At 36.9% G+C, this 14,459-nt stretch overlaps 1 protein-coding gene across 2 annotated transcripts in view; it reads left to right on the top strand.

The window, feature by feature from the left end:
* The first annotated feature begins 405 nt into the window (after positions 1–405).
* LOC128531749 (uracil phosphoribosyltransferase homolog) overlaps positions 406–14,459 on the top strand; it is a 30,186-nt gene continuing 16,132 nt past the window's right edge. For both annotated transcript variants that reach the window (XR_008361217.1, XM_053505872.1), the window contains exons 1-5: positions 406–708; positions 795–837; positions 7,106–7,175; positions 8,199–8,261; positions 8,369–8,530. Coding sequence is in view for 1 of the 2 variants with exons in the window: in XM_053505872.1 (XP_053361847.1) it covers positions 554–708; positions 795–837; positions 7,106–7,175; positions 8,199–8,261; positions 8,369–8,530 (493 nt within the window). In the remaining variant the exon portion in view is untranslated. The remainder of the gene's footprint in view (positions 709–794; positions 838–7,105; positions 7,176–8,198; positions 8,262–8,368; positions 8,531–14,459) is intronic.

Genomic DNA, 14,459 nt, shown 5'->3' with positions numbered 1-14,459 from the left:
ACCAATTATAATTCATTTCCATGGATACCATGTTTAGAAACTGAAATTGTTCGTTTAGCACATACATTTTATAGCGCATATAAACGTGAATGAAGGGTGCGTTTAAGTACCTCAATTCAACACACATCTGCGCATAACTTGCGTCACGTGGTTATTCTTATATTTAAATATGCCTCTCCAGTCAGAGAATTATTTATGTAAAACCTTTTTTTTTTTACAAGCAGGTATTTATTTATTTATTTATTTATTATTATTTATCGATGCAAAGCGGGGTAAAAAGACACTTCCTTAAAAAAATGCAATTATAGAAAGTGTCTGCACAAATATGTGCAGCTTTGACGCGCCAAAACAACCACTGAAGGATGTGACGTTACGTTTTGACGAAAACACGAGTCGTAGCACAGATTGTGCAGTCACGTGTGTGAAAAGACACCTTGTCTTGTCTTTTTAGGTTACGTTTTCTAGTGCCCTCTGGACAGTTTTATGTCTCATAGGCACTTTATAGTGGCAAGCTACAAACAGATTGCCTGGGGCAGTAACTGATCAGAACACGATGAAGCAGGTGCGCTTTGTCAATGGCGGGGGCTCTGACAGCGAGGCTTTGGAGAGAGAGAGTGAAGCCGCAATAAACAGCGACCCCCCGGTCCAACTGAAGCTTTTACCACTCACTGACCAAATCCGTGAACTACAGACCATAATCAGGGACAAGTGAGCTTTAACCGTGTCCTGAATCATGCATGCCCTTAAGATAACGCGTGTATTACTCTAACTTTTTCTACATGTCTTCCCCATAGAACCACAAGTAGAGGGGACTTTGTGTTCAGTGCTGACAGACTGGTAAGATTCAGAGCCAATCATGTACCAAATCACCCCAAATACTGTACATCATACTACAGTGATTGATCCTCAGTCATTTAGTTCTGAAATAGTTACATGTTCATGCATGCACAGTTTAATCATACTACATACATTATACACTGAACATTATGGCCACTGACAGATTCAAATGAACAAATTAAATTTTCCCGTTACAACGACCCATGGAAGTGGCTGGGATATATTAGAGAGCAATTGAACCTTTGGTCCCTCAAGTTGATGTGTTGTAATCAATGTAGCCCATTAATTATAAGATAATTTTCCTCACTTAAAAGCCAAGCGAAGCATTTAAAAATACAAACTAACTGAAAAATACAAGAGTTTAACATCTAACTTCAAATTAAATTAAGCAAAAAAATCTACGTTATGTATCTCTGTTCAGCTGCCATAATTATTATTTATTTTCAACAATATTCTTATTGATTTTAAACAGGGATATAACAGAGTAAGCCTGTAGGGTTTCAATGCACATTTTATAACACCCCCCCCCCCCCCCCCCCCCGAATCCAAGCCAGCTGGATGTTTTTAGGTTCTGCGTCCAAAAAAAAGGAGAAAGAGAAAAAAAACAACAAACAATCAAATAGTAAGGGAATTAAACTATTGATATATATGAAGGGCTTCCTCACCTGTTTTAATTTCAAGTCTGAGATAATTATTTTAAGTTCAAAACAAATTTGCCAAATAATTCACTCCTACCACACAAAATGAAGATGTGTTAATAGTTAGAGTGTACCATCTGTAGGATTATAAATAAATGGCAATATGTTACCGCCTCAAATGCCCCCGAAGTCTGAAAACTTAACTTGACAGTGGGTACGCAAGAATTTTAAGGCACATGATTTTGGTGTAAGTGTGTGTGATGAGTGGGTTTGAGATGAATTCGCTCACAGAGTAAGAAGCAAATGGCAGATCAGAGGCTTTTAATCGCAGTTCTTGTGGGATGCTCCCCGTCTTCAGTGGTCAGGACCTACATTACCAAAAGTGGTCCAAGGGAGAAAACTGGTTAACATGATGACAGGGTCATGGGTGATCAAGGCTCACTGAGAAGCGAAGGCTTGCCAATCCAATAGAAGGACTTTTGTAGCTTTAATTGCTGATTCTCATAAAAAGGTGGAAGAACGGGACCAAGTGCGGTGAAAGAACTTTTACACTGCAAAAATGGTTCTTAAATAGTTTGAAGAGCACAACAAGAAGTTTGTTGACTTGGCCTTCAAGTTCTTCTGATCTTAAACCAACTGAGCATCTGCTGGATGTCTTGCAAAAAACAAATCTGTCGGGAAGCCTCACCTCACAACTTATAGGCCTTAAAGGATCTGCTAATGTCATCTTGGTGCCAGCTACCACAGCATACATTCTAAGGTTTAGTGAAGTCAATGCCTCCAGGGTTTAGGGCTGTTTTGGCAGGAAAAGCGGGACATACCATAATGTTATGGCTGATTGGTGTACATACATAGTGCATTACAAAATGGATTTCAAAATAATGTAATGTTTCTACCAAAAAAATACAAAGAACATGATTATGTTATTATGATTAATAAATGATTAAAGAATAAAAGGCCAAAAATTGGTTTGACAAAAACTTTAATTTATAAAAAAAAAACATGCAGTTATATGATGAAGTTAGATAGTTTTATGAGCATCACAGTTCTTTTTGGAAAATCTTTTTGAGTATATTTTTATTTATTATATAATAAATTATGTAGTGTAATTTATTAATAATAATAAGTATAATGTGGTGTAATTTAAGGTATTTATTTACCTTAAATTCAACATTTGCAGTGATATGAAGAATAAACTATTTTGGCATATGGTGCTACAGGAAAATAGGGGTGAAGTTGAAATAGATTATTATACTGTAAAATGGGATGCAAAAGTACTTTATTCCTCCTACTTTATTCCTCCACCTGGAGGTGCAAGGCGACAGTGCTAACCACTAGCCACCGTGCCGCCACATTTCCAACTTCAATAATCATTAAGAGAGTAATTAGCAACCAGGTGTTACTAATAACAAATTATCAAGATTAATTAATCAGTAAGGAATGTGACTATCTCTATAAAAGCAGAACCTTTGGGACTTGTTTTGAAGCACTCGAGTGTGTGTTCCCTCATGCCGAGAAAGTACATCAGCGATGACTTCAGAGAAGCTATTGTTGCTCCTGATCAATCATAAAAGGGTTATAAGGCCATCTTCAAATAATTTAAAATTCTGCATTTTAAAGTAAGACATGGAAAGCTTTCAAGACAGTTGGCAATCTTCCCAGGAGTGGGCGTCCCGACAAATTTAGTCCAAGGTCAGACTGTTTGATCCTCAAAGATGTAAAGAAAAACCCAAGAGCTACTGTACATCATATGCTTGACATGCTTCTGAAAGCACATTAAAGGTTTATATTCATGACAGTACACTGAGAGAAAAAGACTGTACAAGTATGGCTACAATGGAAGACAGGAACTAGGAAAAAGCCCCTTGTCTCCAAGCAGAATATGGAGCATGACTTTAATTTGAAGTTGAAATCGAACAACTTCTTTTTGGACTGATGAGAGCAGCAGGAGGTGTTTGGTGCGCACCCCAACAGAGCGTATCTCCACAAACACCTCATACAGCTCAGCTCTTCAGCACAGTGAGGAAGCGGTGGAGATTTGGGTTAAGTTTTATAACCACTAAACATGGGAAACCTGCAAAAATTAATGAACTCCACTTATACCAGAATATTGATCCAGTAGGGCAGAAACTCGGTCAATAATTTCAAGCACACCATTAAATCAACATTGAAAAGGTTAAAGAAGAAAGAAAATGAAGGTGGTCAAGTCAAAATCCAGATGTCAACCCCTTTGAGATGCCGTGATAGGATCATACAGTAAGAGAGCTGTGTTCAAAATTGTTGGTGTCCTAATTGTGAGCAAAGATGATTATACGAGGGTGAGACAAAAAATTAAGCGCATTCCTGGTGGGCTGCACTTTCAGCACTTTCTGTTCAAGGCTACTGTCACCACAGTCACTGCTGTGCAGGTGTGAATGTGTTACATCAGTTCATTTGTCACTGCAGTGGCAGAAAAATGGAGGCCCCACTTGTGATTTGCACAAAAGCTGAGCAGAGTGCAGTGATTAGTTTTGTGCAGTCTGAGGGTGGACTGTATCTGGTGCCGTAATTTATCGAAGATTTCGTGCGCAATATGGAGAAGGTGTTTGGTCGCGAAGAGCTCCGCTGATAGAGATTGATAGAGAAATTCAAGGAAGGTCAAGAGAGAGCCAGACACTCGTCCATGTTCACAGCTGATGATAACATTGCACCCTCCCTGTAGTGCTGATTTAGCTTCATTGGACGGTTTGGTCCCCTAAAAGCATCCCTATAGGGATAAAGATTTACTTTTGATGAAGAAGTGAAGACAGTGTCGCCTTCGTGGCTCGCAGCTTAGCCTAAAACATTTTTTTATAAGGGAATACGAAAGCTTGTTGACAGATGATTAAAAAGCAAGGAGATAATGTGATGTATTTGTCTCTTTATAAAAGTTAATTCAAGTAAATTCTATAGCTAGAGTGCGGGAAAATTTTAGACTCACCCTGGTATATTGAAATCTGTTTATAAAGATAAAAGACTTTATTGTCAGTGTCGTGATGCCACGAAATATGTTTGGTAGCGCCTAGAGACCAACAGCCTTTAAAAAAATGTAATATAATACAATATATAGGGCACTGGTGGCGTAAAACCTGTGCCAAGTTGTTGTGCGGACCGGATATTTCGCTGTGGCGACCCCTTGTCGGGAGCAGCCGAAAGACCAACAACAACATATGCACTGAAATATTATAGACATAACAATATATAAAACTAAATACAGTACATGTGGAGTGGGACCTGGATCTTGTTACAAACATGACTGTCAGAAATAAGGAAATATTGCGCAACCAATAATGATTAACCCTCCTGAGCCCTAATAATAATAATAATAATAATACAGTCCTGGTGTAAAGTGTATGGTGCATTAGCAGCAGCGTTAGGAAGAGGAGCGCACAGCTTTGTTTGTTATATCCGCCTTCAGTTCTCAGCAGCTGTGTGTATGTGAGTGTGTGTGGGGCGGGGGATTTGTTCTATTATTTAGGTGGTGTTAATTAAATTCCTTTTTTCCCATTACTGTAGTTACCTGTAAGTCATTAAATCCATGTACAGTACCTTAAAGCAGCTATAAACAGTCCCCAGTAGTCTCACCTGCTTTTTATTCCTCTGACCTCTGTGCTTCTTTTACCTTTAAAAAGCTTTGGGGACTCCAGCTGGAGATTTCTTTGCAAAGTGTTTCATTACATCAACAAGTCCAAATTTTTTCTTTGTTAAGTGAGAGCACTTTTTTCATTTGTTCCTTATTAGCCCCAGGCTATATATATATATATATATATATATATATATATATATATATATAGTCCATTCTGTAAATGAGCCGTTACTATAGAAACAGTAATACATTAGAGCGAGTGTGTTAATATAAACACGTGAATAGCGTTTCAGCCAAAACTATTTTCAGAGCCACTAATATAGCATTTTTATCGACACCTTCTGTCAAATCTTTATGGAGGATTTTAAAGTGCTGTGGTATAAAATTTGACAGCATCCTTCCGCCAACACCACATCAGCAAAAGCAAGTATATACATACAAATATACAGATACAGTATATACATACAAATTTTACATTATTATTTTAATTCAGACCTGAGATTGCCTTAAAAGCTAACAATGGAAGAGCTAATAAACCCAGACCTAACACCACATGATTTTTTTTCCTTTACGTTGATCTGAAGTCAGTAGTTCATGGGAATAATCCCAGAACAATTACTGCAGTAAAAGAGGAAATCATCTCCGCATGTACCGTCAGTTCTGATACATTAAGAATTGTTCAATTCAAAAATGATCCGCACGCTGGCTGTAGACTTTAATAAAAGTTAAGAAAAGACGCATTCATTCATCAGAAGTGAATTTTTGTCCTTGTAGGGCTGCTTTCAGGAGACCTAACAAGTAAAGTCTGATGGAGTTCTTCAATAAGCACATCACGAACTTGAACATTTTTCCTAATAATGCTTTTTAAGAATCTCAGAAAACTATAAGCATCTATTTTTCAGCTGTTGATTGACTTTTGAACTTCTTCTCGGTCGGCGATTGAGGATGTTACGGTTCCATACTTTGCCGTTTACTCTCGGGGTCGTAGGGATGAATCCATGTCCCGTCACCAGTAATGATTCTCTTCAAGAAACCTTTCCCTTGTTTAGAATATTGGGTTAAAATTTAGTTATCAGATATCCACACACTTTCTCCATACTGCGCACAAAGTCAAATCAACTGATATAACATGTGCACACCTGCACAGAAGTGACTGAGCAGACAATAGCCTTGAATAGAAAGTAAGACTGTAATGCAACCAACAGAAGTTTTACAGTAATATAACCAGAAGGCGAATAGTTTTTGACGATAATTAATACTATATTTATTTTATAAATACATTTTTGATGATTTGGATCCCGATTTTAGGGCCACCCTGTATAATATCCATAAGCTTCAGACACAGTTAACTTTGCATATGTTATTAAATAAGTCAGTGCATTAAGGGTGCATTTTTGGTCCCTTGTGCAAGGACCTTAACCCTGTCTGCTCCATTGGCGCCATATCATTCCTGACCCTACGCTCTGATCCCAGCTTTCTAACAAGCTAGAATATATGCGAAAAAGATTTTGAATGACTAATAAAGACTTACCTGTAATATATCAATAAAAGTATAGCTTTCATATAGTACTCACCAGTACTAGTATAGTAGCCAGGGGTAGCTCAGTGGATAAGGCATTGGACTATGGTTCGGAAGATCCCAGGTTCAAACCCCACAACCACCAAGTTGCCTCTGTTGGGCCCTTGAGCAAGGCCCTTAACCCTCAACTGCTCAGATGTATAATGAGATAAAAATGTAAGTCGCTCTGGATAAGAGCGTCTGCCAAATGCCTAAATGTAAATGTAAATGTACTCACCCAATATACTACTAATGAAAAAAGTAGTACAGTATATTAAGGTACAAGCATCATTAAAAAATAAGCAGTTGGGAGATATTTTTCTAAAGTGTCTCACCCATAGCGAATGAACTAAAAGTAAAGTATATATAAATAATGGAAAGAAAAACAAGGTATTTAAAAGACTTGCTTAATAGGGATGCCGTTATGAGCTGCACTTGCATCAATACACACTTTTGATCTGTTCATAGATTAGACTTGTCGTTGAAGAAGGACTAAATCAGCTGCCTTATACTGAGTGCGTTGTGACAACTCCCACAGGTGAGTGCCTTCATTTCATTTCCCAGCTGAGCCACCTTTCAACAGTTTGTCTAAACGATCCTCCTTTACATATATAGAAATAACCAAGATAATGAGACAACTTGACATCTCGTTACATTCAACTGATGAATCTCATAATTCCTTTTTTTTTTGCCCGTGTTAATATTCAAGACGATGCGTATATACAGTGGCCTGTTCGTCACAAACAACTATACGAGCTTTGAAGAAAAATAATAATAAGAAAAAAAACACAAAAGAAAGAGTTGGTCACTTGCTTATAACAATCAGTTGTTTATTGCTGATTCAGCACACCATATGACTATCACAAGGAAGATGAATCACGCTTTTCCAGTAAACCAAGCAAAACACAATTTTAATGACGTTATTCCTTACGAACTTCCCTAATAGTGTAGAAAGCCGACTTCATAGCTAAAACATAGTTATATCTATTTGCTCGATATAAATAGGCACAAATAAAAACATCAGCGTGTTAATGTAGACTTATTTTTCTTTTTACTATAAACAGCTCTCAGTTTTTCACAGTCATACACTGTAGCCAACAAGGATTTGATGCTCAGTTATGAGTTCATGTTGATATATTTACTTTTTTTGCTAAACTTTTCCTGTGTTGCTGTATTGGCTGGGGTAATAAATAAGTCAAATAGGTTTTTTCCCCTATTGTGACCTCATATAAGAAGATCCCCTCCAACGGCTTGTTGCTTAGCTCTGGTTGGGCGTGGCTAGTTGGGCGTAGCTCATTTACATAGACACTGAAACAGTGCATATGGGGGAGGAGTACACTAAAGATAGTTTATGGTATAAGTATTTTAGCTTGAGCATTAACTGACGCTTTTGGCGGACTGATGAGACCTGTGTTCACTTGTTGAAGAAATTGTTTGATATAGGTTGACATGCATTTGTCAATATGTTTTTGTAGTTCAGAATACAGTTTTGTGTTCAATTTGTCACGTTTTGTCTGACTGTGAATTATAATGAGTAATTTATTTTAATTCTGACTTTCAGGACAGAAGTATGAAGGTGTCCGATTTAAAAAAGGCAATTGTGGCGTCAGTATAATGAGAAGTGGTCTGTCATATTTCACCTTTCCATATGTAAAAAAAAAAACAAGGCTGTTTAAAAGAATAAAATGATATCAAAAAACCACTATATGAATAACTGTCATCTCTAATCAGGTGAAGCGATGGAGCAAGGCCTGAGGGACTGCTGCCGTTCCATCCGTATCGGCAAGATTCTTATACAGAGCGACGAGGAGACGCTCAAAGCTAAAGTATACTACGCCAAGTTCCCTCCAGATATTTACAAGCGCAAAATCCTGCTCATGTATCCCATTCTGAGTAAGTGCTGCATGAACCTATTTTGATCACAGACATAAAAATGTAATATTATGTCAGTGTATATATATATATATATATATATATATAGAGAGAGAGAGAGAGAGAGATTTGAGAGAAACTGAGAGATCAGTTTGTATTGGGTTTTTGAATTAAATAAAGGAAATATATTTCTTGATATCAATATTAATATTTCTTAATCCAAATCTACAATAGGTCACGTGTATAGTATATGAAACAGACCATGAGAAAAAAATCCACCCTGATTGACTTGCATATTGATTTTATATTTAACATATGATTTTCAACGGCATCCACGATTGCAATTGTAATGTCATACATTTTTTGTGGTTACATTTTGTTCAGTAACATGGTGTTTAAATTTCACTTAACATTTCCTACTGATTATAATCTGAAAGTCAACGTGACAGCGCTGTTTAGCTGCATTGTATTGTGGAATGCATTCATGAGTCAACATTTTCTTCCTCCATGAATTCCATGTTAAATGTATCATTCGAATGACTTTAAAATTGGTGAGTGAGAAAATAAGCTCTATCTTTTAATTTCGGAGCTAACAGCAAAATACATTTGTTATCCCTTATTTTTAAGATTGTTAAATTATTGATTGTTCTAATTAAATCCTACTGTGATGCCAGTTTGGCACAAAGGCACTAAATTCTCATAAGAATAATAAAAATACAGCACAGATTATTTAGGTTCAGCTGGTAGTAAGTTATTTAACCCTATCTGATGCTTCTAATTTCTTAAACAACCAAGTCGGAAGACATATCCTGTGGTCATGGCAAAGATGTTACTCTGTTTCAGAAGAGTCAAATTATTGGCCTTTAAATATTTGGCAAATTATTGGCATCAAGAAAAGAAAACAACTATGGAGATTCCTGAAACTACCAACATTGGGTTAAAAACTGGAAAACACCTTATTAAAACTGGGAAGAATATAGTGGTGGACCATCATCTTTAAGGAAGAAATGTTGAAAAAACATCCTAAATGGGAGATCACTTAAAAGATTAAATTAAAAAATTAAAATTAAAATTTTATTTGTCACATACACAGTACGATATGCAGTAAAATACTTTTACGACCACTTGTGACCGTAAAATCAAGATTCTAAATAAAAAAATTAATTATGAATTAGAACAAGAATAAAATATAGAAAAACTTAGCTGCAGAAAACAATAGAAGAACAAAATACAGTGGAACCTTGGATTACGAGCACAATTCGTTCAGGAATGGGCTCGTATTCCAAAACACTTGTAAACCAAATTAAATTTTCCCATAAAAAAAAATATTAGAAACTCAAATTATTCGTTACACAGCCCCAAAAAATTAATACATAAAAATACACCATGCCGGTTTACAAACACACACACACACACACGCTAAAGGGTGAGAGAGAGAGTGTGTGTAAACTGGCATGGTGTCAAATTACGCGTGCGCACACACATAATGACAGGCTGAGGGAGAAAATGTGTGCACGGATGTTGATTATACCAATAAGAGACGCGCACTAAGACCCAGCAGGGGACACGATTACCCACTTCCGCAGCGCAAGAGAGAGAAAAAAAAAACATTGGCTCAGTTGTGATCACGTGACGCTCGGCATCAAAACAAGAAGTTCATGCATGATACATGATACTCGGTACTCGTAAACCAAGACTTTGAAAGACTCGTTTTTCAAGTCAAAATTTATTAAAAATCTTTGCTCGTCTTGCGGAACACTCACAAACCGCATTACTTGCAATCTGAGGTTTCACTGTATAACATTAACAACATAGCCGTACAAAGTATAGACAATATGGTTATATTAATATGGAAAATATGGAAACTGGTGTGGGAATTGATATAGAATTTAAATAAAAATGTCCATGGTGGGTGCACATGTGCATGAATGTTCAAATGTATAATGTCCATAAATGTCTTGGGTATGAGCAATGTGAGTGCAGTATGTGAAATCAATTCATAAAAAAACAATAGATTTCACAGCTAATAATGGTTAATAGTGAAAGTCAGAGCATTTCCAAACACACAATGAGAAGAGACCTCAAGGGATTGGGACTAAAACAGCTGTGCAGCCTTAAAGAAACCACATCGGTAAGCCTAATCAGAAAAAAAGCTGGGATTTTCTATGGAGCATATGGAATAGAGTCTAGAGCATTGGAAGGAAGGGCATGTGGTCTAATGATCCCAGATTTACCCTGTTTCAGGGTGATGGGCATATCAGGGTAAGAAGAGAGGCAAATGAAGTGAAGCACCTATAATCCTGAGTGCATGATGGGTGCAAGCATGTGGGGGCAGTGTTATGATCTGGGGTAGTTTCAGCTGGTCAGGTCTATACTCAGAAACATGATGTGGTAATAAAATGAATGACCTGAATGAACTGTTGATGTGGTCAATTAAAAGGTGTGTCCTAACCTGTGTATTTATATAAAACACCAAAATGCACTCAGTTTGTTTAACTCTCAGCACAGCCCAGTTATTTTAAACTGAAAGTCATTTTTACTATTATCTTATTATCATCACGTTTGGTTACTTACTGTAACATTTTTGTAACTAAATCCTAAAAGTGTAGCTGATATAAATGAAACATCTTCAGTTGGTCCTACAGGGTGTGCAAATATTTACCCTCGACTATACAGTATAGCAGGGAAACTACGAAATTCATGTGTAATAGGTTGTATGCACACAATGAATACAGTTAAAATATGTATAAATAGATGTTTTATATAACTGATAAGCATGTATACGTTTATACTTGGACATGGACTATTAATCGTCCACTGTGTATATTTAATTGCTGTTATGTAATTTTAAGAACATACTTTTGAGGAAAAAATGGGAGAACAATGCACATTATTGGAGGTTAAGAGCTGTTATTTTGTTCCGAGTATATATATCTAAAACACTGATTAAACCTAATCTGCGTTGTAGTACTTTTTCCAAGTGCTCTTGACAACTGACCCTTGCAATTTAGAAATACGCATCACTTATGGTACACAGATCTACAGTTGAGCGGGTGGAAAGTAGAGCAGAACAACACTTGCTCTTCGTAGGTGGTACGACGAACACAAAATGATTAGCTAGCTTGCTACTATAGGAATGGTAAGAAAGAAGGTTTGAACATTACTGTGGCATTTTAAGTATTATGTATTTTAATGCTTAACTTTCACAATGCCTTCAACAACCTGCTCCAGCTTCTGCCGCTGAAGTCGACATAAATTTTGGTAAAAGTCCCACAGGCCACAAATCTCTTCTATAACACTTAAAGTGAGCTGATGGTAGCAGATATTCATTTAGGGAAATAATTAGAGTCGGTCGTAACTAGAGTGAAGGCACAGTGCTACTTTTGGAGTGTAGAGTTATGTCTGGTCTATCCAGTAATAATCTACCATCACCTGTCTACTGGGATATTCTCTGTTCAACTTACACCAATCAGGCATAAAATTGACACATTGACTATCAATCATACACCAGTAAACTTTCAAAACATCCATTGCATCACAACCCACCATGCACTGGGCCCAGCAGGCAAAGAGTCCAAGATCCCAGCTCCTACTGTAATTCCATGCGATGCTCCAGACAAACAAGTCTTAACCACGGAGACCCTACCCCCAAATCACAGCTGGATCTGCTGCCAACATCCTAGTGATGGACACCACAGCACCCCCTTAGAGCACAGAGTCATTTCTCAAGACTGCCCCGGTGGCACAAGGGGGACCTACACAATATTAGGCATGTGTTTTCTGTTATGGCTGAGGCGGCATAGGGGCTTAGTGGTTAGCACTATCGCCTTGCACCTTCAGGGTCTGGCTAGTACACTGCCTGGCCAAAGTTACACACACTAAAATTTCATTTCACCAGTTTTAGCTTTGATTCTGACATGACTTCATTTTATTAACACATAACGTTGCTGACTTTAGACCTGACCAATTGAAGCAACCCAGATCATGACACTGCCTCCAGAGGCCTGTACAGTGGGCACTATGTATGATGGATGCATGATGGGCTCATCAAATCATATGACTTTTTTTCATAACTGCATAGTCCAATCTTAGCATAGCTTTGATTAGCCACATTAACAAGTCGCTTTCTTATGACCACACTGTTTAGCCCCAAATCTGTGCAATCATATAGTATGTCATATAGTATGTCATATAGTATTTAAAAAAATTTAAACATCAAGCGTTTACGTGATCTCTGATTTGGATGCAGAAGGAAGCATCATTCCATGATTTAAAAGTGTGTTGAATGTGTTTACCCATTTCCAATAATTTTATGTGACTACTATATATAGTTCCGAAAACTAAAATTTTTCAATATATTACCAATTTTATTCAAATTGCACTCATAATTAGAAATGGAGAAACCTTAACCCCAGATGCCTTCCCCAGTTTTACGGAAAACCAGTTTACAGTGATTCATCACTTTGTTTTTAACACCATCATCATCATCCACATCAGTCACCACATCGCCACCTGGGGTAATAATCAATTGCAACGTTTAAACACAAACTTAATCTCTTTTTTTTTTCCATTAAACTCGGGGTCAGGCCAAGATTTATACTTTTTTTTTTTCATTTATTATGCTTTTTGCTATTTTATGGTATTTTTTTTATTGCATGTTATTGTGTATGTCTAAACTACTGAATAATTTCCATTTATTACTAAATAATTTCCTTTTCCTTTTATTTATTTACTTAATACTTTTCTTTTATTTAAACATTTGTACAACACGTTTAAACACATTTCTCTATCACAGTGATATGACATAACAGGTGCATCATGGATATTTTGAACAATAGTATCTGACCACAAACTGAATTAACTAGCCACATACCTACTGGTAAATTGATGTCTACTGTCATTGGACACTGTCTGATTTTTAGAGTTGTATTACTTAAACGGGGGTCATTAACGAACATGATATTTGCAGATGAGTTAGGGAAGCAGCATAAATAAAAGAGCTTTTTAAGTTGTTTTGGTAAATAGGAATATATTTTCAGAATGCAGCTATACAGACATCCAATGGGTTTGCTCAAGCTACCACAGATATTTTGTCTGTCATGTGTATACACACACCTGCAATTTCCACATCGCCTTTTACAGTGCAGTTAAAATCCCAGAGCACTCTAGCCTAGCCACTTTGTTTGAGCTGACCTTTGCGTCTCATTCCACGTTCCCAGCTTGTTCAGCCACCCAGGATAATTACGGGTCTCGCAAGGAAATTATACAGGCCCTGCCAGTTAGGCACAAAGTGCTGAATAGCACGAGGACGGGCCCTTGAAATAGCAGCGTAATGGGTGGTTTATGTCGGACGTTAATACACTTAACCATTGTGCGCTGTTCAAAGTCAAATGCCACTGCGAATAATGTCTTCATTGGTGCTCGTCATTCATTTCCTGGGATGTTAGGAACATATATTTACCATGTACTTTTTGTCCTGCTGTTGGTGTCATCAAAATAATCTGACTCAGTGTTGGAGAGAGGAACACTAAATGTTTGGACAGCGTTATCTTTTTCATTTGGAGTCAAAAATGTATATTTAACAGGTGCTTTCAACAAACATTAGGTATAGTAATGTATAAGAAGATATAAAGTCATAAAGCTGAAAAGTACAGTAGAAGCTTAACATTATGTAGTAAATTATATAAATTATTAATATATCTTTATACTTTGCAATCTTGGAATCTTCTTATCCTGCTTTCTTGAAGAGCTTTGTACAGAAGCTTTTTCTTAATCTGTTATTTTAAGAAATGTTTGCTCGGTGAGTGATGATTTCATCCCAACGGCCAAAACATTGTATTGGTGCTGAAAGATGCCTCACCTAGGTGAAACTTTCAGATAGGATCATATAACACCATTTTTTGTAATAGGTAATGCTTCTTATCTCCCAATACATGCTAGTTTTTTTGTT

This window comes from Clarias gariepinus, chromosome 10, assembly GCF_024256425.1.
Source record: "Clarias gariepinus isolate MV-2021 ecotype Netherlands chromosome 10, CGAR_prim_01v2, whole genome shotgun sequence".
Classification (NCBI taxonomy): domain Eukaryota; kingdom Metazoa; phylum Chordata; class Actinopteri; order Siluriformes; family Clariidae; genus Clarias; species Clarias gariepinus.
The sequence above is the reverse complement of the archived record's forward strand: the minus strand, read 5'-3'. Positions and strand labels throughout refer to the sequence as shown.